The following is a 23,523-nucleotide window of genomic DNA, read 5'->3' on the forward strand; positions in this document are numbered from 1 at the left end:
CATGTCCTCAATATTGTAACTTCATGATCTGAATATGCATCAAAACTGCATAAACACAGATACCCAGAGACCTCTTGTTGATCCATGAGTGTGGAGGGATGATGTTGTTTTTCCTAGAACTTCTGTCTGTTCTCTTTGCCTCTGACCTGGTTCTAATCACTGTATGTAACTGAAAACGCTGAGTATTTGAAGTGAAACTGAATGACACTTTTTAAAGTTTAATCACATATGTGATTGAAAAAGTCTGTTACTTTAATACAGAAGTGTCCCACATTGTTTCTTTAACTGTGTCCTGAATTGTCCTGGTCTGCCGCTGCGAGACCATGCACATTGGCCTTATTGTCTTCTGTCACTTTGTCTCTGCCGAGACACGGAGCATGTGGTCAGTGGGTGAGTGATAGAGGAAATGGGGAGGGAGCAAAGTGCTGCTTATGGAATACATGTTTAGTGTCTTCACTCAGCAAAAGTTGTGAAACTTCATAACGTCCTAACAATAGTGTGACAAGTGGTAAACCGCTCTACTGTGAGACAGACGTCTGCTACACCATGGGTGAGTCATACTGCTGATTTGTGACTTCTATGCAAAAAAAAAGGGAAGCGACTGCTGAACTATAAAAAAAAAAAAAAAAGGTAGGAAATGTTTTGTGTTAAATTTTATTTTGTCAAAATGTGATGAAGAAATGGTTTTTGTGAAACTTAATTTGGTAATCTGCAAGATCAAGTTGTGAACACTGTATCCTGTGAAGTATTCTTCCTGCATTCCTTAAGAGAAGCAGGGGTGTGTTCAGGCCTGTTGTGTCAATAAGGAAGTAGCTGTGACAGGTCCAGGAGGGCGGTCGGGGGTGTGGCCTCTCAATAACAGCAATATTACATGCAGGTAGGCAGAGTAAGACCTGATAAGAACACTGCTCTGTTACAGTCACTGCCTGCACTCGGACAATGGTACAAACACTACTTCTGTGGGTCCTCATGCTAGATGCATCACTCAACCTGGCAGGTAAGTCATGGAAGTGTTTACCTTCTCTTACCATAGACACTTATTATTTTCTGAAGTTAAGCTCAGTCTGATCTTTTTACTGGAGGGTTTCTGTTCCTGAAAATCCGGACCTGTGCTCCAATACATTGTTACGCACTGTTTTCTTATTAACGGAGTTTGGCTGTTCTAAAACATACAAAACAAACATCCTCCCTAATTAGCATATTTAATACTGTGCTGACTGCCTGAGGGTAAGACTTCCTCAAGCTGAGACAGAAACATGGACCTGCTCACAGCCACAGCTCTGGTGTTAAGACATTCCTAATTTCAGAAAACTTCATTATCACTGCTTTGTGAGGCAAACAAAAGGTGGTTACTTCAATTGACTCAAGTCTCTATGAATCATAGTTAGGTGTCACGTAGCAGCACCTCAGGGTGCTTTTTTCAGTTTGATCCAAAATTCAGCTCACACAGTGTGTCACAACATCAGCACTGTGTTGGAAATCTTTACACACAGCCATAAACCTGGTTGACTTCCAACACATTGTTGTGACACACTGTGGGAGATGGTTTGAGCATCGAACTTGAGTAAGCACCCTGAGGTGCTGCGACGTGACACCTAACCATGATTCATAGAGACTTTGTCATTTCCTTTAAAGCATTTTCTACTTTCTTAGATTTAAACGTTTCTTGACAAAGGTTGAGACACAGGTACGACAGAGGATTAGGGCCATGTTAAAAAAAAATATTTTTTTAAATTTCAAGAATAATCTCGTAAATGAACGGGTTCGAGACCAGCCTGTGCGAAAATGATGAAAGTAGAAGTCTTAAAGTCTTTTCATCTTCAGACACAACATCCTCAGTCAGTGTGGTTCTTTCTTCAGTTTCTTCAGTATCTTTTCAGGGTCCTGATATTTTAAAGACAATGTGAAGATGATGATGTGTCAAAAGCATGTGTAGTTTCATATCTGCATAAGTAAACAACACAACTATTAGTGTCTGTTATCTGTCTGCCTTGTTAAAGTGTCTCATGTGCAGAGACAGTTTGTGTCCTGTTCATCATTTTACAGATAAACAAGTTCTTACAAGTTGAAGTGAAAACTTCTCTTGAACTAACTGTTTTTTTTCCTTGTGTGTTTTTGAACTACACAAGGAAGTATCCTATTTCCTTATTAGTGAAACCTTTAGGACAAGATGCTTCATGTTTGTCATTTGAGAACAAGATGCTGCTGCTCTTCTGATACAGACTAAATAAAGACTTTATTCTTTTAATCTTTAAAGACTTTAAGAGTTCTACTTTCATAATTTTCTAGTTTCATCATTTTTGCGCAGGCTGGTCTCGAACTCGTTACTTTACGAGTTTAATCTCGTAAATTTACCACTTTAATTAATTTTTAAAAAAAAAATGTATGTGGCCCTAATCCTCTGTCGTACACAGGTTAAGGTGAGGTTTAAGATGTAGATAAACACAGGTCAGGATAATATTTACAACATTTTAAATAAGGACACAAAATATTGGGAGAATTCCTTTAGTCTTATAGTTTATTAGGAGAGGTAATATGAGACTATGTTGGATGGAGTTGCAACCAAAATATCTTATTCAAAAGTTGATTTATTTTTTTTAGACAGTCTTCAAGTAGCAGGTTCATGTCTACACTAACTCAGATGATGGTTAAAAAACACACCTAAACTACAATAGACTAACAATGTTTTCCCCACAGAAAGCCATGATCATATTTTTGAAGAGGGGAAAGACTATGAGGTGGTCCGACCTGTAAGAATGCACACAATAAGAAAAAGACATATAGAGGTAAATGTGTGTGTTACTGTCAGTGTCCTCTGTGCAGTTATCAACATTCATGCTACTTGTTTTTATTAAGTTAGACTAAACTGAGAGCACAATTTCACTTTTATTTCTTGGCAGAATCTCCGGCCTGAAACAGTTCAGTATGCAATCACTTTGGGAGGAAGAGACATTGAAATACAGCTAGCAAAAAACAAGTAAGTTTTAACTTCACTTTAATCATGCCGCTGCTTTATGGTCAAACCATTCCTCCAAAATAAACAAATGCTAAATAAAATGTTTTTGGTTCATTTCATCTTGATGGCTTACATAAAGCCGTTGTTAACATGAGAAAAAGGCAACTTCCCTTTTTCTCTGGGTGACTGTAATGGGTGACTGTTCAAGTAATTGTTTTCTATTGATTGTCCAGATTTTCACAACCTCTGAATAAGATTTTTGATTTAAAAAAAAAACATTTTGAAACAGTGAATAAAATGTAGAGCACAGGAAGTGAATCACATTTCACACATGACGTAACATTACATTATAGGCTATTTTGTTTTGTATCTTTCAATCATTAGTGAATTACTTACCAAAGACTACACTGAGACTTACTATCAAGAAGATGGGACCCAAGTCACCACGACCCCCAAAGACATTGTAAGTGTTTGCAGTCACGTTTTGTGCCAGTTTTCATTTCCTTGTACATGACTTGAATTTTTTTAATGCTTCAACAATTCTGTGATAGAAATAAACAAATTGAATATAGTTTGGATTTGTAACTGTTCATAACCCGTCATCATCTTTATGTCTTTATCAGGATCATTGCTATTACCATGGGAAGATTTTGCATGATAGTAAATCATCAGTTAGCATCAGCACTTGTGATGGACTAAGGTAAGCACTCCAAACCTTAAACTTCATCTTTAAACTGTCCAAAGTTCATGAAAATAAGTTTCTTGCAATCCCTTTTCCCCCTGGTCCAGCCTGATTACCTTGACCAGTCATTTAGATGTGTGAACATCGATAATCCCCCCAGTGTTCAGGGCTCCCAGGCTGGACAGAATCAACTAATGCTAGTGCTAGCTGCACAGCTAACTAAGCTAAGAGTAGCTAAATTTAGCTGCATTGGCTCCTTTATCAGAAACCATTTCCTTTAAAAGTAGGGAACAGTTTTACCAAAAACTAAGGATAAAGATGTGGTGTTTTTTAAACATAAATCTCATAAAGATTGGCTTTAGTACATTGGCAGTGAGGCCTGGCCCCAGTCTGTCCCTGTGGCAGTTGTTTTTGTTGTTGTTGGTCGCTCTGTCATCCATCCCTTCTACAATTCTACAATTCACTTATCAGACTCTTTTATCCAAAGCGACGTACATCAGAGAGTAAGAACAACACGAGCAAGGATCTAGAAAAAAGGGAACAATGTGAGTAAGAGCAAACGATCAGCTTTGAGTCTGATTGGACACACAGGTGCTGACAGGAAGTGACCAGAGGCAAAGCACAACATTGAGGGCAGTTCTTGAGAGCTCTAATCAGTATAGAAACCATCTTATAAGTCGACGTTATCAACAAAACCATCGTCATTACCATCATCATCATCAATAATATGGAGATCATCATTAAGTTAGTAGGTATTCATGAAAGAGCTGGGTTTTTAGCTTTTTCTTAAAGGTGCAGAGGGACTCTGCAGATCCAATGGAGTTTCTTGCTTTGCATTATTCCCTATTGTTTTTTGACTGATTTGCCTGTGTGTGTTGCTATTAGCAAGCTTAGGCCCCGGCCTTCACCTGCCATCCGGCTTAACGTGAACCTGACCCACATGACTCTCTCTGCGGGGTGGGGGCTACAGGGCGTCGACCACCCTTTCACACACTGATGGTAGTGGTTGCTATGTAGTATCATCCATCACAAGTAACTAATCCCATTCATACACCACCACTGAAGCAGCGGGAGCAATTCGGGGTTAAGTGTCTAGCCCAAGGACACGTTGCTCAGCTGGGGATCGAACCCTCAACCTTCCGGTTGAGAGGCGATAACTCTACCAACTGAGCCACAGCCACCCTTTAAAGGAAGGGTGTGCTCCAAGTATTGGGTTATTAGACTTCTCAGCCTCCCAGGGAAAGTTTATTCTAGGGTGCTGAAAAGAGGCTCCGACCAAATGTTGAACTTCGGATACAGGAGGAACCGTGCAGATTCCATCCTGGCCTCAAAATCTTACCTCTGCCTTTGCAGCCTCTGCGGCAAAACAGTGGATTGTTCCTTCCGGATAGGGAGAGAGTCCCAAAGTGAAGGACTTTAAGTATGTCAGGGTCTTGTTTATGAGTGAGGGTAAAATGGACCATGAGATTGACATGTGGATTGGTTCAGCATCGTCATGGTTAAGAGGGGGCTGATCCTGAATCCTCCCTTTGGAGGTTTTCTGGGCACGCCCAACCGGGAGGAGAGGCTGAGGTAGACCCAGAGCTCACTGGAGGGATTATATATCCCGTCTAGGCTGGGAATGCCTCAGAATCCCCCAGGAGGAGCTAGAAAACGTTTTCGGGGAGAGGGAAGTCTGCTTAGTCTGTTGACACCACGACCCAACCTCGGATTAGCAGAACAAAACGGATGGACTTCTTTCTGCTTATAAAAAAAATTGGACTTTGTAATCCAGAGTTTGTAATGTTATTCGAAGCAGCAGTCTGTGACAGAAATAGCAGAAAATAACAAGACAGCATTAAAACAGCAACGTAATAAAGTCCAGAAAAAGAAATTGGGAATTCATCACTTGGAGCAAAAAATCTTGAAAGGTATTGTAAATATACAAAGATTATTAATATAGGCTACAGTAGATTTTAAACTGGAACCACTTTATCTTACGGATGAGAAATCTACGGTAGTTAGTCCAGTTGATAGGCTGCTCCGGGTAAGGTTTGAAAACACTTCATTACCTGCCATGTTAGTCTTTTTAAAAATGTAATATTTGTGTGTAAAATGATCTTTTGGTGCTGGTCTCTAAAATGTGACCCAATCAAGACATTTAATTCTGCCTATGTCTGTTGAACTAAAATACTAACTGGCTGATAATGGTTTAGGGGTTACTTCAGGACTTCTGAACAGAGGTACATGATTGAGCCACTCTCTGGTAGCGATGAGGGAGATCACGCAGTGACAACATTAAACGACAAGAACTTCACCCCTTCAGTGTGTGGTGTCACCAACACCAGTTGGAGTGACGACTTTGAACCCCCAACAAGCCGCAGCCGAGCCAGATCAGGGGTAAGCTTTCATAACACCTTTCACCTTTAAGGATAATGGGCTAGGTATGATATAATGTTTGTTTTAAAGGAGAATGCCAAAATGTAATTTATTACACTGTAAAACAATTACACATATGGAACTTAAAAAATGTGAATGATTTTGTTTTCCAGGGTATAACTATAGTTCAGCAACAGAAATACGTCGAGCTTTACCTTGTTGCTGATAACCGTGAGGTAAGATATGGACATGGCCATTTCCTGTGAAAACCAGACCGTTTTCTTTAACATAATGACCTTTTTTTAGTTTCTCAAGATGAAGAAAGATCAGACAGCGCTGAGGAAGAGGATGTTTGAAATTGTCAACTTTGTAAATCTCGTAAGTCTGTGTTTCTGTTTTTTATTGGCAAATGTTAGGTACAGTTCTGAGACTCTTTTGTTAATTACATAATTTTTTTAATCTTTTTGGCAACATCTCTATTTGCAGCAATAGATTCCAGATCTTTGTCATGCTGGTTTTGCTTGCAGGTATACAAGCCCCTGAGGACCTTTATTGCTCTGGTTGGATTAGAGATCTGGTCCAGAAGTGACCTCATTTCTGTGACCCCCCCAGCTGGGGCCAACCTGGGTGCTTTCATGAAGTGGAGAAACTCTGAACTAATCAAAAGAAAAAAACACGACATGGCACATCTGATCAGGTCTCAAACTCTCAATACGTTTAAGCTCAAAATTATAAATTATGAAAGGTCATTCAAATGATTAATCAAAACCCTTAAAGTGTATTTTCTAGACTTATGTTGCTTACTGCACTGACTCACAGTTTCCCTCATTTACTGCTTTATTATCTGGGATTGTTGGCATGGTGTCAGGCTTCATCAAATCACATGAAAACTAATGTTATAAAATCCAGAATTTACATTCCAGTGTAGTTATAGAGGAATCAGCAAGCTGTATTTTACATTCAGTTATCAAGCTTAAGTACTTATAGGACTCTAGTAAAATTCTCTAGTTTTAATGTAGTAAGGAAAAATAAAAACAACTGCTGATGCTTTTGAACAATTGATGCATGTGTTTAAAAGTGTCTCATACGGTCATTCCTTTCCTTTCAGTGGTATTGACTTTGAAGGAGCAACTGTTGGTCTGGCTTATGTTGGGACACTGTGCTCAGGTCACGCTGTTGGAGTAGTACAGGTAATGTGTAATGTTAAGACAGGAAGTCTCTTGTGATATCACTTGGACCATGTTCACTTTGAAATATCTCAAGTGACAAATTGTGATCTGGGGTTGTACATGCGAACTAAACAGAAGCCTACATCACATTCATTTTGAAAGATATTAATTCATTGGAGAAGAGAGAGAGAGATGACTGCGATTTTGCGAAGACAAAAAGAGAAGGGAAACTGTGGTTAAGCACAAAACAGAGAGCTGACAAACGTTTTCATTTCTTCATCGTTACCTACGATAGATTGGTTATTAGAGAAATATGAGAAATCCACTGTTGGCTGCAGGGTTAGGGTTTTCTTTTTCCTCTGCGAAGAGTGACAGGCACACAGATCAGTTCATGGCACATCATCCATTTGTTTTAGTGTAAACAGGCAAACTCGTGTAGAAGTGAACAAAGAAGAGCCTTTACATAGGGACTTTTTAGTCTTTACAACACGATACCATACACTGCTTTAAACACGATTCATACACAACCAAACTGGGGATTCTGTATCAGACACTTTGGATTGGATGAGATGGATACCAGATGTATCTGGAGAGGAGTTGTCCAGTTCAATTTGTAGGAGTTCTTCCTAATGTTCTATACTCAACAGAGTCAAATACAAATTAAAGTGATGTTAACATGACATCTTGAACAAGAGCACGTAATAAATGTCTTTGTTAGCATTCAGCTCAGAGCACCACTGAGCCCAGGGAAAGCTTTTTTGAGCCAATGAAATGGTTGTAAAGTGGTTATTTTATTTGTAATGTTACTAGGCGGCTTAAGTTTCAGTGCAAAAAGGAAAGAAAATACGTCTCTCTGAAGTAACAGTATGTTAGTCTCCGTTCTTTTCAAACATAGTGGTCTTCACATTCTGAACCTGGCTGAAGGGAAGGAGGTTATTTTGTGGAATAATTAAACTGATATTTTGTTTTCTAGTTGCATTTGTAAACAATAAGCCTGATTAAATTTAAAGAGTCATCTTTAAAATAATTGGTTGTTTCCTCTCAGGATCACAATGACCGGACAATTGCAGTGGGAGCAACTCTGGCTCATGAGATGGGCCACAACCTGGGCATGGACCACGATGACTCTAGTGCCTGTGCTTGTTCTGGGGACAGCTGCATCATGGCTGCAGCACTCAGGTAAAGAATGACAAGAAACCTGTCAGAAGGTTTTTATGTTTTGTCTAAATGCTCAAACTGATATTTCTTTAAATATCTAAGAGGATGAAATTCTAAAAGACGTGATTCTAGTTTGTCTGCACACAGAAGCACAAATACCAGATTATTGTCAGGGTCAGGTGACTCTTCCCATTTAGAATTCTGTTTTACAACTATATTCAAAAAGTCACACATGACATTGGGCATATTCTTACTTGAATTTATTCTTACTCTGTGAACAAAAATAGAACTTCCTCAGACCATTTGTACGCACAAATGATTGACCAGCTTTCTCAGAAAATGTAAACATAACTCTTTTAACTAAATGCACGACATGAAAAATACATTTAGTAAATAAATAAATATATTTTAAATAAATGTTGAAAAGACAACCATTAAAAACGTGAATTATTATAATTATAATACATTTATTAAGAGCAGCCTTACTGAAACAAATAGCAGCCGGTGCCTTCAGAAGAGAGCACATCAGACCATCAAAATGTTTGAACAGTGTGATGAATGACTGATCAGCTGATTCTGTCTGCCAATACACGTACTGCTGCAGCTCTGTAATTCACTGTAACATCATCTAAACCCCAGACACAACGATCTTTTTTACCTTTTGAGGCCATCTCCTAAAAACTTCTACATGTCTCCACCTCTCTGCTCTCGTCCTGATACACCAATCGGATGTCCTTATATGGAGAGATTGGGGCGTGGTAGTATGCTGACTGCAGGTTGAGGGCACGCGCCTGTTGATTCAGAATCATTCTGATTGACTAACATACACCTGGTGGTGAGAACAAAATATACTGGTACACACGTGTCATGAATCTGACGGTGATTTTGCGTATGCACTTATTTAATGTGCAGAGTAAGAACATTTCTACACACATATTAGTAAATGAGGCCCGATGTCTTTAGAACCCCAAACTGTAATTTGACACGTCTTTTTACAGGTAATGACAGGGAGCAGAGCTGTGTGAAGTCTCATATCACTTCACATATAGCATATATTAAAATGTGCATCACTGAACTATAGCCAGCTATTTTAGCTGCTACCTGCATAATGGAGTTTACACAGTTAACAATCAAGAAGAAATGTGTGTATATATATATATATATATATTCTGAAGTAATGTAGATTGGTTCCCTCTAACTTTCCATTAAAAGGCGGATGATGTTATAGGAGTGCAATGATAAATCATATTCTTACAGAGGACATCCTCACATGTAACAGGTGTAAATAGTGAAATGATCATATATCTGCTTTGATGTATTGCAAGTCATGTCACACTTTCATGACTAAGCAGGAATCTTTCAAGAGGAAGCCATACTTTTCCTCTCAAAGCAAATCATCATTTCTGCATTAAGATGTATTTTTCCTGTTGAAGAAACTTTATGTGGCTTAAAAAGTTGACATGTTGTTTTGTTTTTTCACAGCTGGAATGTTCCCCGCTCTTTCAGTAGCTGCAGCGGCAACATGTACGAGAAATACCTGACAGGCCGCAGCCCTAGCTGCCTGCTGGACAAACCAGATTACAACAGGCTTGTGGCTCCGGCGTTCTGCGGAAACGGTTTTGTGGAGAAAGGAGAACACTGTGACTGTGGCACTGCTGAAGTAATTGCACAGAACTCACGCTGACATGTTCCACACATTCCTCTAGAGGAACTCGGGTCTGCTAAGTTGTGATTTGAACAGCAGCACCAGTTTTTTTTCTACTTTAGCAGACCACCTTTTACTTCATTTGGAGATGTGCAGAAAGATCGTAAAACTGCTGATATTTGAAAATTAACCCGTTTTACTAACGGGTCGCTTCCTTAATAATCTGCATAATTCTGTTTCTTAATTATTTAACAAATAACCTGCAATTCAGCATGAGCATTATGTTCCTTTTACATATACATATAGTAAATAGTATACACTAGTCATGAAGTGTAACAGCTCTTTACACACTGAACGTATTGATTAGGTTATTCATTGAGGTATAATACTGGGATCATAGATTTACAAACAGACTGGGGGAAAAGAACTCTGTCATATTTTCTTGTTTAGTGCTGAAATATTAAATCTGCATTTCTATTATTCCATTTATTTTATAAATGTTCCAACAGTAAACAAGACAATTTGTGGGAGTTCTGTCATCTATACAAAATATAAAATGTACAACTATTTATTTCTGAAAAAGTATTCAAGTGTTTGAGCCACTGTGTTAAGGAAAGACGGCCAGTGACCAAGCAACAAACATTGACACAACTTGCTGCTCAACAGGTTTTCATGATCACAAATGTTTTAGCACAACAAGGCCCACTTCTTACGTCTTTGTTTTTTTAGGAAATGACAACCCTCAGAACAGGTACATTTTGGATGGTAAAATAAGGGAACCAGATCCTCGTTCGACCCTTGTCCCTTCAGTGAAATAAAACGGAGTACTCCAAATTGTCCTCGTCCCTGGAAAGATTCAGTGGTATAAATGCATGCAACCTTCTGATTGTTTGTTCTACTTTAAGAATAAGAGTCTGGATTGTTGTTGCTGTTCAGTGCTGGCTTCCCAAGTGCTTAACGGATGTACTTCCTTTCTTTACATATAATATTTATTGAACTCATAGTTAATCCTTCCTAATAATTTCAGGCTTTATAATTGTTCTTTAGAATAGAATAGAATTACTTTATTGATCCCAAACTGGGAAATTATGGTCCAAACTGGGAAATTGTGGAAGAATTGAGCCCCGACCATCCGGTTGAGAGACGGTCAACTTCGCCACTGAGCCACGGTTGCCCTTTAAAAAGAAAGTTGATCCCTTTAGTGTAAAAAATATTTATACGCATCCATAACATGAGTCGTAATGTAATGCAGTAGAACTATAATTCCAATGATGTGCAAACCTCTGAAAATGTTCTGACCTGTTTGTGCCTCTGCTGGTATTCAATGCCACAGGCACAAAACACACATTTAGCCCTGGATGACCTCACCTTTCTGTTGTTGTTGGCAGGTTTTAAACTGTGAATTTCCATCATGCATCATAAGTGCTTTGTTTCTAATTGCCCTTTTAATAATAGCTCATAAAACATTCAGATTTGAACAAGACAACATTCACAGAAAAGGTAGATAACAGTATCCTTACCATTTGACAATGAGGGACATGTCAAGACTTTTTTGGTAACATGACTAATTGAATCACATCTGAACCGTGTTGCAGTGGTTTGCACTGTTCACTCACAGCTAAAAGCTTCCAGGTTTAAATCCCATCATGCATACTTGTGGAGTCTGCATGTTCTCCCCATGCATGCATGGGATCTGTCTGGGTACTCAGACTTCTTCCCATATACAATGACATGCTCATTGGGTTAATTCATGACTCTCAAACTGCCTGTAGGTGTGAGTGTGAGCATGACGTTTGTCTGTCTCTGTATGCCCTGTTCTTGACTGATTGACCAGCTGAATCTGTGTTTATGTCAAAAGAAGAAAAAGCCTGATCAGTTCTGTATTGTCCTCCTTATAGGAGTGCACCAACCCATGCTGCAATGCCACAACCTGCACCCTGTCAGAGGGTTCTCAATGTGCTGAAGGCGAGTGCTGTGAGGACTGTAAGGTGAGAGACAATCTCTTGACCAATGATCTTGTTTTGTGTGTTTTGCCATTAATTATTTGTAGCCTTTTGCAAATGTAGTTTTTTCCCATTACATCCATTTTTAAAATGCAGAGGTTAAAGGAATATGAATTATTCTGCGGGGGAAAATTAAAAGTATAACAAACAGTATTTATTTTTTGTTCCCTTTCATTGATCGTGTTGGACAGATCTTGCCTCAGTCCAAGGAATGTCGCAGGAAGCAGGATGACTGTGACCTGGCAGAGTACTGTGATGGGAAGAAGGCCACTTGTCCTGAAGACGTCTTTGCTGTGAATGGTCTTCCATGTGATAGAGGCCAGGGATACTGCCACAATGGCTTCTGTCCACAGAGGCCAAACCAGTGCATCAAGCTGTATGGATATGGTAAGTGTCCAGATATGTTTTATTTCATATTACTTTGTAAAGGGGAACAAAAATAATCACCATTAAACATTTTTACTTCAAATCTCTGTATATATATATATAATTCTGTCATCAGGTGCTACAGAAGCCATTCGATCCTGCTATGACCAGAACAAAAGAGGAATCTACTACGGCTTCTGCAGACGTCCCTCTAAGGCCCAGTACATACCCTGCCAGAAAGAGTAAGCGTGTTAAGTTCGCTTGAAACGAACTAAAACCCTGGTGCAGATCTTTCGGGCATGTGTAAATACAAACCATCGAACTCGGGTCACAGCAAACAGCCGAACAGAGACCCAGACGAAGAGTGAGTCTAGGTTCGATTCCAAACGACCTCAGTCCAACCCAGTTCTAAAAATCAGACGCCTTTTTGGACGTAACAGGCTCCCGTTGCATTATGGGAAATAATTGTTTGGTTAGCAGCTCAGCGTTGATGTTTGCTTCTGCACAAAAGGCTTGCTGTCAGCGTGCAATAGTAGGTGATCATCAGAGCTTTCCATCGCAGCCTTCTTTTAGCACGTCTTCGTCGTTGCAACATGATAAGCATCGCTCCATAAAATGAAAGTATCAAACAAAATGTTCTGCTAACGTTTGGAACTGAACCAAATCAATACCAGGACAACAAGTGCAGCACGCTCCATGATTGTTTACTTTGTGATTATCGCTTTACCCCGCCCCCCAGACCTTTTGGTCCAATGATTGATCTTTGCACTCATGTGGTTTTGTTTAAAAATTCTGGTCCTCTTGCGGAAAGTGCAACGTGAGAACGAACCGCACAGAAACACTGCATTTGGTCCGGACCAAAGAAAGTGAACTAAAAGACTTCCCTGATGTGAATACACCCTAAGTCTCAGTAAAGTAGTTACTCTGCAATACATCCTTTTTAAAATTCTGTTTATATTCAAAACATCAAAATAAAGTATTTGTGTTGAATGTTTACTGAAAGCATGTGTGTTGTTGAATAAGTTAGCTCACACATTCTTCAATCCTCTCTTCCTTTGCAGTGACGTGCTTTGTGGGAAGCTCTTCTGCCAAAATGGAAAGGACAGTCCAAACTATGGTCGCATGGTCCGGGTTGGTTCCTGCAAAGCGGCATTCTTTGAGAACCATGAACAGGACTATGGCCAGGTGGACACTGGGACTAAATGTGCTGATGGGAAGGTAATAACCAGTGTTATCTGTTGAGAGGATCTTTTGTAAATGTGTTCATGATTAACCAGCATAAGCAGATTGGATACCAGGGTTCAATATCAACGTAAGCAATGACTTTGTAACTGCTTTGTTTTTGAAGGTGTGCAGTCAGAATCAGTGTATGGATATGGAGAGAGCCTACCTAAACACAAACTGTTCAGCAAAATGTCCAGGGAACGCTGTGAGTAACTGACATCCTGACTGAACTCATGGTTCACTTTGGTTTAGTTTATAGAAGTATGTTGTTGTTGTCACAGCTGCTCTACATCTTAAGATGCAAAAGATTTGAACATCTGTTGTGTGTAGCATTCTGATTTCATCTCAGTGATGCACATAGTGCCGTTAACACAACAAACGAATGTCTTCTGTGTTTGTCAGGTGTGTAATCACAGGAGTGAGTGTCAGTGTGAGCCTGGTTGGATACCTCCACTCTGCAATTCAAAGGATGGATCTTTAAGTCCTCTCTCTACTGGTTAGACCTTTCTGCTGTTGTTCATTCAAACAAACAATACACAATCATGAGTACTTTCTGCGTTACTAATTTATGCATTTGAATCACTTGTGTTGCACCGCAAACAACTTGTTTTCTGATCTGTTTCTGCAGGAGCAGCTATTGCCATCACTTTGGCAGTCTTAGGGGTTATAGGCTTTGTTGTTGGTGTGGTAGGGTTCATGTGGAAAAAACGACGAAGTACCATTTTGCCAACGTAAGTATAAGTTAACTCATTTTAACAAGTCTGAAAAGCCAATTACTAAAGTCTCTCTTTTTATATAACAGCACCAAGAGGAAGACGCCAGCACTGAGCTCCCGCCTAAACAAAGAACAGGCTCCTACTCCACCGATGGTGTCACAGGTAGAGTGTTGGAAATCTACAGCTTTACAGGTTAGGGTTAGGGTAATCATGTAAACTTTTAATTCAATTCGTAAAACTACTTGAATTTTTAGGCTGGACGGTCAAAGCCCAGAGGGGCTCCCCCTCCACCTCCCCCAGCAGGAAACAGACCTAAGCCCCCGGGCCAGAACTACACAGCTGCACGCCAGGTAATTCTGATTTTACATACATGTTCACCTGCCACATGACATGCAGCTTATAAGCCTCTCTCAGACACCATAAAGCAAAACATATTTTATCTCATTAAATTGGACAGCTTAATTCATTTCCTAAACTATGTGATACCCAAGAGCAAAAATCTTTTGTTACATTACGTTCCCCAAGTGGGGGAACTAACAAAACACCTTTCACAAAAAGATACCACATGAGAGGGCCTCTGGTTTCTTTAAGGTAAGAGAAGAACAAAGTCCTTCAAATCACTTATTCTATCAAAATGATAGATACACATAAAATTAGTCTCCAAAACAAAAGATAAGTAGGACTCAAAGAACGGGGGTAATCGAAGGAGTCACAAAATGACCAAAAGAAAAATATAGTTTCAAAACAAAGGTAAAGGTGAGTTAAGGTAAAGTGGATAGTATCCTCTTAACCTTAACCCCGGGTTAAAATAAGTTTTAATTTATGAAATTAATTGTTACTTTTAACTAAGATATACAAAATGTTTTAAGCATACAAATGTACAACTGCACAAAGCATCCTTAAGTGAATTAAATATGTAGAATAAAAACATCATCTGGATAAAAATGTCTCTTACATGATCTGTGTCACTTTACAGTCACCGTTCATTTTCACGACTCGCTTTAAATGTTGCGGCCGCAAGGAATTGTGGGGTGGCATATCTGATCTCCTTTGGTAAAGGATGGTCCGGTGTATCTTAAGCTAAAGGAGGTTAGGAAGCATTGACCCACCTTTCCTTAGCTTTTAGAGAATTCAGACGGCTCTTATCACTTCAATGCTTCCGGGTCATTTCACTCAGTTAAAAATCTTACTCAGCAAAAAAGACAATTCAGACACACCCTTAGAGACTTAGGAATCTATCCATAACACTTTGTACGCTGGTTTTTATAAAGGGTCAGATAGTTTTTCTTGTGACTACCCACAAACTTGGTGTCAAACATGTGAATGTGTTTGAATGGATGAGTTACTTCTGATGGTCTCTTATATGAACTTCTGCAAAATTCTTTCCAGTTTAGGGGGCTTCATTTAAGCCCCTCCTTATGTCCCACCTTTGTATTTTGTATGTAATCATTGACTTTTTTCCTGATTTCAATTGTATTTCTTTAACACAAATAATGAAGTAAACAACAAAGCTGTTTCCCTTCTGGTTTCTCTTCTAGGCGCTGAGGCCTGTACCACCACCAAAGGTCTGACTCAGACCCACTGGTGACTAGGGAAGAAACATCTTGTTCATTGGGGGAAGTTGCTGGCAAGCCAGAAAATCAGAGTGACATGTTTCCAAAGTTTTCCAGTCATGATTGTTTCCTCTGCCATTTCTTTACTGCCTGTGTTAAGTGACAAGAACAGTAGCAGCTACATGCTGAGTGTGGAGGAGAAACACTGGACTTCTGTTACCGCACATTAAGGGTTTTTTTAAATAAAAGAATTCAGCCTTTTACCCCAGCTAGGTTATACTAATATTATGTTTTTTAACTTTTACAAGAATTCTGGTGTTTAAAACATCACAGCTCTTTTGTGCATTATTGTGCCTTGTTATAGAGTTACTCAAGGCTGCCTCTGGTCACTTCCTGTCAGCACCTGTGTGTCCTATCGGTCCGAACGGACTCTAAGCTGATCGTTTGCACTGACGTTGTTTAGATCCTTGTGTTGTTCTTACTCTCGCTTCAGATAAAAGTGTCTGTTAAATGAATTGTAGAAGGCTTCTAAATGTAAAGCAAACTTGTAATGTTTGTTCTCTGAGAGGAATCATCAGTGCACTTTAGGATACTTTGAATCCTTTTTCTATTCAGTGTCCTCAAACACAGAGGAGCAGTTTGTTAGGTCCATACTAACTCTGCTGCAAATTACAAGGTCAGAACCATTTCAAGATGGTAAATGGACTTGAGCTTATACAGTGCTTTTCTAGTCTTCCGACTACTCAAAGCGCTTTTACACCACCTGTCACACCCACCCATTCACACACTGATGGTAGTGATCACTATGTAGTATCATCCATCAGAAGTAACTAATCCATTCATACACCGCCACTGAAGCAGCAGGAGCAATTCGGGGTTGAGTGTCTTGCCCAGCTGGGGATTGAACCCTCAACCTTCCAGTTGAGAGGCAATGACTCTACCAACTGAGCCACAGCCGCCCTAAGATGAGAGTGAAGTGAACTGTTTGGGTTGTATCAGAATGTTTTTCCTGTTATTAATGCTCATGTGTTTTATATTTCATTAATGCACTTGTTATTTAGCTGTTGTTTATAAATTTAAGACCTCAAAATGTAAAAAAAAAAAAAAGGATTACATTCTTCTTGTAATGAGAGAGAGGGCTGTTTTTAGTGTTGCATATCATATGATCCTATCTGAGTCCAGGATCTTTCTTTAGTGCATTAACAGCTTGCTCTCCAGCACAACCCAAGACACACTTAGGGAAAGGATCCATGCAATGTCAAAGATGTTTGGTTGAAAAGTTCTGAAAACAGAAATGCTACATGTTAGGGGATGTTAGCAAAATAATTATTACCACAACTGTACAATCCTCAAGCTGACTCATTCCTTTGTGCATGTGTTGTCATTTTGGGAGCTAAATGTGTAAATAGATCGATGAAATGTTAAAGAAGCAATCCAAATGAAAAGAGACACTGTGTTTTCATTTTATTCTTTCTTTCAAGTGATACATCAACGTCAAAGATTTCATGGCCTTGCATGACAAAGACGGTACATTTTCCAACCCTCCACAGCTACGTTAGGATTCTTAATAACAATATTTTTTACATTCTGCAGGATATATAAACGACCTAACAAGAGGTCAGGATTGTGTATGGCTCATCCAATAAAGCCTTACCTTCAAAATTTAACAACACATTTATGAATGCAAACCCTTTAAGCATCTACTGAACACAATGTTTAACAACAACATTTAGAAAAGTTATCCAGATTAATAGTTCATACATCAAGTACCCCTGCTGACCTCTGTTCACCAAACACACAACAGTTTGTGACATGTGTGGCCAAGGTGACATGGCACATGAACGCCTCATTCAAAAAATTAAAGAGAGGAGCGATTCTCCAAGCATTTTGACAACAGAATTACAGTCAGGTGTTTCTAGGCACTAGTTGAGATGGTTGTCCTAGGAGAAGCTGGCCTTGAAGAGCTGTGGTGTTAAAAAGACCTAGAAGAGAGCGGAGCAAACTCAGCTAGTTTCTAATCCCCTTGTAGTACTAGAGTAAAAAGAGTAAACAGTCAGCCATGTTTGAGAGAGTTACTGTCAGGCCTTGATAGACAGCTGGTAGTGTGGCTACAGCACCGGTTTTATCATCACTGCCAGAGGGAAGTCCATTTAGTCTGAGTACAGCAGTGAATATTAAAGCTGTGATCTCACTGCATGCTATATGTTTCACTCTGTAGATTCAAAATGATACGCAATCAGATACCAAGGAAAGACAGAAAGTTTAAACATCAAATGAAACTGTCATGTTACATCATCAAAGATGTCGGCAGTAGTTGGGGGCGGCAGTAGCTCAGTCTGTAGGGACTTGGGTTGGGAATCGGAGGGTCGCCGGAAATTGGCCTGGTAGCTGGAGAGGTGCCAGTCCACCTCCTGAGCACTGCCGAGGTGCCCCTGAGCAAGGCACCTAACCCCCCCACCAGCTCAGGAGCGCTCACTGTGGGCAGCCCCCTCACTCTGAGACCTCTCCATTAATGCAAATGGAAATGCAAATGTTTTTGCATGTTTGTGTTCATGTTTACTAGACAGAGTGTAAAAAACGAATTTCCCCTCACGGGATCAATAAAGTATAAATTATTATTATTATCATGTCATCAACCATTAGAAACACAAGTCATTGGGGAGTATTTTAAAGCCTGTTGTCTTTGTACAGAATGAAAAGTGTGTCAGTGAATATGTGCAGGGCTCAACAGAAGAGAGAAGCTCACAAGCTGTGTAGAGCCGTTTTCACATCTGCACTCCGGATAATATCTAGATATTTACAGGAGGACTTCTCCGGAGATTCTCCTGACCTAGTCGTTCACATATGTGTAATCCAATGGAATGACAACATCCACAAAAGAGAGGAGAACAATATACTGACGAACAGAAAACAGAATGCAGCCATTTAATTACGTGCACGGAGATCGTAGTGGTCGCGTGCAGACACTTTAGACAGTCACTGTTTATAAACATCATTCTCTTTCTATTGGCTCGAGGTGAATTCTCTGGAGTATATTCGGCTGTGTTCAGACATCAGCTCACTCGGATATTCTGTGGATAAAATACTAGCTGTCTGGACAGATAAACTCCAGGTAAAGTCTGCGCGAAAAATGCGGCTGTTTGCGTTCACACATAGCATAAAGAACCTCAGGGTAGACTAATCTCTTCAGGAGATTTCTGTATGTGTGAAAAGGGTTTAAGAGACTTTTGACTGTTCTAGTTTGGTGCTGCTTTTTTTGGTTTAGCAAAGTGAGAACTCGTTGGCATCAAGCAAACACATTCACACACCAGCAGAAACTATGATTGCAGAGCAGGCATGAATCCTTCATTAGACCCGTTTAACTCAAAGGGAACAACACGATGAACACAGCCGTTCAGCATCTTTGGGATTTCAACATTTTGAAAAAAAAAAGAGGGAAAATTAAACTTTTTCTTCATCAAATTTTTTGAGGTAAGAAAATGATTGAACTGGCTCTTTTTTTTTTGTCTTTAACACAAACATACTTCACTTATAACTCACACAGTATGTAGAATCTCCAGAGCCAATCATCTCAAAGAATCTAGTAAGCTCCAAATGAGGCTTCAGTTTCTGTGCTTCAAATGTTCTGACAGTTATTTCTTCAACACATTGAACAACCATAAAAAACTGAAAGTAACTTTTAATAACCAGGGCTCCGCCTACTCAACTCAAATATAATATTCTCCTTGTTATCTGACCGGTGTATGTGAGGACTTACATGTATGATATACATTTGACTTCAGTCAGTAAAATGTTCTCAATCCGTCAACTAGATTTAGTTTAAATGTTTGGTTTGTTCTTTTTCCCGCGCTCTTTGACCTTTTTTTAAAACCTGCTGATGTGTCTGAGTGTTCATCCTTCAGAGAGAGAGAGAGAGACAGAGACAGAGGCAGGAGACGATCAGGAGCTATGGGCTCAAAGTGGCTGTTGGTGTTTCTATCCATCAGTGCCGTTCTTGTTGGGGCTGTTTGAGTTGATTGTAGTGCCGTCTGGCTGCTGGCCGTCTTTGCGTGGCGGCATCCTCTCGTTGATCCTGTCGAGACCTCGAGCTTCCTCAAAGTTACGAATCTTCCTCGTAGGAGAGAAGCCTTGAATGGCTGAAAGGCAGAGACACAGACGATTAAAAATCATTTCCTGCAAAGTCTTCCTGTCAGATATATTCTCTGGAGCTGTCAGCCTCAACTAGAGTCCTCGAGGGATTCTGTTCGAAAAGCACAGAACACAGTGTTGACCTCGCACAGTGCAGATGATCAGTGAACATCCAGAAATAAACAATCAGTGTTTACCACAAGGAAAACACATCTCACACTGAGTAGACTTACGTAGTGTCCGGAAGAGCCGAGAGCAGCAGACAGAGAAGGAGAGCAAAGAAAAAGCACAAACTCTTCAGTCATAGAAGTCATCAACACAGAGTGCACCATGTGAGGGGAAGGTTTACATGTGCATTTAGAACTTAAACTAGCTGCTGCTGGTACTCACACAAACACATATCTGTAACAGGAAGCTTGTTTTTGAAATGTACCTTTACTTGGGTTAGGTTTAAATCTGTGCAGCAGATCAATTCTTTTTAATGTTAGAAAAATATCTGTTATAGAAAAAAAAAATAATAATAAGAAGAATGACCAACCAAGCAGTTAAGTCTGGTGTGACGTTGATTTTTAGAAAATGTACAGACACAATGACCCTAATGACCCTTTGTAGTTTGGCTTTACTGCACCGTACACACACAGGAAACTAGTCAGGGAGCAAACCAACAAACTTAAAGGGATACTTCACCCATTAGCATTAATCTTTGTATCATTAGAAACCTGGTAGTATTTTTGAATGGTCGTGCATCCCACCCTCATTTTCCCCTGAGATGGGAAATCTTTGTATTTTTAAGTCTGAAAAGGAGCTTCCAGTGACGCAAAATGATGATTTTTGAGTCAGTGGAAGCTGTTGTGGTTAGCAGGGTGAAACTACAACGCTAGTTCCTCATATTTTCGACCACTGAAGCTACAGACCAATCACAGATCAGTGGGTGGGAACTCACTCCCAGAATCGAAACTTAACGTCCGCCATATTGCTTTGAAGCTATGCTAACAGGCTCTATGGAGAAAGTTGAGAAGAACAAATGTATGATAAAAGTATGTTTCAACTTCAAACTGATATGGGTGAAGGGGATTTTGAAGGTATTGTGCTCGAACTGGATGTTAGTGGCTATCTCTACGAGCCGCATTATAGCGACGAGACGGCTGCTGCCTCTGATGCCATGGCTGCTGCAGCCCGGGGGCCGGCTCGAGCTGGGGCGGACTGGTAGTGTCGGTGCTCTCACTGTTTGTCTATGGACACAGACATGATCCTGTTTTCTGACAGGAATTTACAAGATCAATTCTGGAAGAAATCTCTGAATCAGTTGAGGAAATGGTCTTATGTGTTGAAGTAAATATGTCTGTAAACCTGACCTTAGTGGTAGTGGCCTGCGGAGCTGTGCATTCTGGGAGTTGTTGTCTTTCATCCACATGAGCCAAAAAGACACTTTCTGCCTTTTCCCGGCCAAGAAGGCACCAACTTCAAAATGTATTTCAAATTTCTACATATATGACCTAATGTCAATACAGATTCATGTTTCAACGGGTGAAGCCTTTAAGAAATATGAGGTTCAGACTGTTAGATAAAATGTATTAAGTATATAAAAATAATGTGAAATAAGGAAGAGTTCATATTTGTAATAATCAGCTATAAATAAATGCTTAACAGGTTGAACTGTATGTCATGGACTAATGGCTTAAAGACTTATTTCTATGAAATGCAGCATGGACCATATGTGTTCAGATGAAAAGAGGGTAGCTACATCATTAAGTTAACACCATCATTTCATTTTCCCTTAGAGTGGCCGTTCATCTGTTTCTCTGGAGCCTAAAGGGTTAACCCCAGAGGGTTCATCCCAGCTAACTGAAGAGCTATAAACCTGGATATTGAACCTCTTTTCTTTCAAATGAACGGGTCTAATGTTCACCAAAACATCATCATGATGCAGTTTTGTGAGAGAAGATGTTTGTTTGTTGAATGGAGGTCATTAATGATGCATTCAAGGCAGTCAGGAAATCTAAATGCTGATTGGCTTTCGTGACAATAAGGTAGATTTGTTGCTTAAATTGAAACGTTTTGATCTACAGCTGCACTTGTCTGCAGGTATCTGTTAAGTTAAGTCAATACTACTGGGACGACAAACTACCTTCAAACTGAAACCAGAACACTTTCCAAAACTTAAAGAGGACATATTATCCCCCTCCTCCACCTTTTCAAACAGTCCCCTGTGGTCTAAATGAAACATCTGTGCTGTGCTTTGGTCAAAATATAACATGAATCAAGCACCAGAGGAGGTTTGTGACCCTGTATAAACCAGCTCTCTCAGAACGCTCCGTTTTGGTGTGTGTGTCTCTTTAAATGTAATGACCCCCCCCCTGAGTTTTCCCAGTAGACATCACTCCTCTGTAGAGAGAATAAAAATGGCGGACTTGTGCAAAAGTTTTGCTCTAGGCTGGGGGTGGAGTCCATGGGTGGAGATACCAGGGGAGGGGAGTTTTTTTTTATTTTTTTTACCAGAATCCCACTGTGACATCACAAGGAGAGCACATTTGAAGCAGAGCATTTTTCTCTGTGTTGTAAGACTTATGCAGACCACAAACAAAGGACTGGATGGATTTATTTCACATGTTGTGGGTCAGTAGACACTCAGGTTACACAAACATGTGTTCAAAAAGACAAAGTGGATTATTCAGAATATGTCCCCTTTAAGTCCAAGCCCCCATGGTAACACTTCAGGGTAAACTGATAGATAATCATGTTAGCTCATGATTTCTAAAGCTATCATTGATTTATTGATGCACACATTTTAACATTGTATATATTATATAACAGATGATTTATAAAACAGAGATTTGTGCATGTATAAACATTATCTGGAAGCTTTTATAAAGTTGAAACTGACAATTAATAACATATTTTACTCTTCAGATCCATCCAAAGCAAACATTATAAACTTTCATTGTCTGTTAAGAGTCAAATATCTATGAAGTACATTTGTATTAACCTTAGCCTTTATTGATGATGGTTATTCTAAAGTGTACAGCTCACACTGAAGCGTTCATTGTTGTTGATGTGTTGAGCATGAAGGACATGAGGACTTCAGGTAAACTAACCATCACTACAGCCCGCTGGTTGTAGGCGCCCACAGTGTAGCAACAGTGAAATGGTGTAATAAGATTAGCTGCTGAAAATATCCCCGACAGGGATGTCCCTGCTCTTATCCTAGCCAGGTCTTAGAGGGCTTTTCTCTCTGAAGATAAAATCCCCTTGTGAACACAGTTTGAGGGAAAGTATGTCAATATGTAAAAAGTCATTCACACAAACCTTTTCAGCACGGGCCTAACTCACTGAAGGGAAAGTGAGGCAGCACTATTTGAATGCCTTTATCTCATCAAAGCATTACTCTTATAGAAATCTTAGAATTATATAAGCTTCAAACATTTCTGTTTGTTGTAACTCTAAACACAGAATATACCAAAAAAAATGTAAATATCAGTCGGAAGACTCTCGTCATGACTCTAACAATTCTCTTACAAACATGGAAAAACAGTTTACTAGATTCTCCCTGGGTTAGCTGAGCAGC

The 23,523-nt window shown here is 39.7% G+C and overlaps 2 protein-coding genes across 4 annotated transcripts in view; one reads left to right on the plus strand and one right to left on the minus strand.

Annotated features, from left to right (window-relative positions):
• The first annotated feature begins 414 nt into the window (after positions 1–414).
• On the plus strand, positions 415–17,279 carry adam28 (ADAM metallopeptidase domain 28). Its single transcript, XM_061037168.1, has 24 exons — positions 415–618; positions 918–997; positions 2,698–2,786; positions 2,901–2,977; positions 3,341–3,419; positions 3,580–3,656; positions 5,834–6,017; positions 6,170–6,232; positions 6,303–6,374; positions 6,524–6,693; positions 7,105–7,186; positions 8,211–8,344; positions 9,806–9,983; positions 11,867–11,956; positions 12,163–12,358; positions 12,474–12,579; positions 13,399–13,555; positions 13,686–13,766; positions 13,964–14,057; positions 14,190–14,292; positions 14,364–14,439; positions 14,532–14,627; positions 15,816–16,526; positions 16,801–17,279. The coding sequence occupies exons 2-23, from the start codon at positions 940–942 to the stop codon at positions 15,846–15,848; spliced, it is 2,295 nt and encodes a 764-aa protein (XP_060893151.1). The 5' UTR covers positions 415–618; positions 918–939; the 3' UTR covers positions 15,849–16,526; positions 16,801–17,279.
• The window catches only part of ppp3cca (protein phosphatase 3, catalytic subunit, gamma isozyme, a), a 29,607-nt gene continuing 23,363 nt past the window's right edge, over positions 17,280–23,523 (minus strand). For 2 of the 3 annotated variants that reach the window (XM_061037171.1, XM_061037169.1), the window contains one exon: positions 17,280–19,966. In XM_061037171.1, the coding sequence (XP_060893154.1) occupies positions 19,806–19,966 (161 nt within the window). In that variant the 3' untranslated portion in view covers positions 17,280–19,805. The remainder of the gene's footprint in view (positions 19,967–23,523) is intronic. The other variant, XM_061037170.1, reaches the window with a different exon arrangement.

Source organism: Labrus mixtus, chromosome 5 (assembly GCF_963584025.1).
Source record: "Labrus mixtus chromosome 5, fLabMix1.1, whole genome shotgun sequence".
In the NCBI taxonomy this organism is placed as follows: domain Eukaryota; kingdom Metazoa; phylum Chordata; class Actinopteri; order Labriformes; family Labridae; genus Labrus; species Labrus mixtus.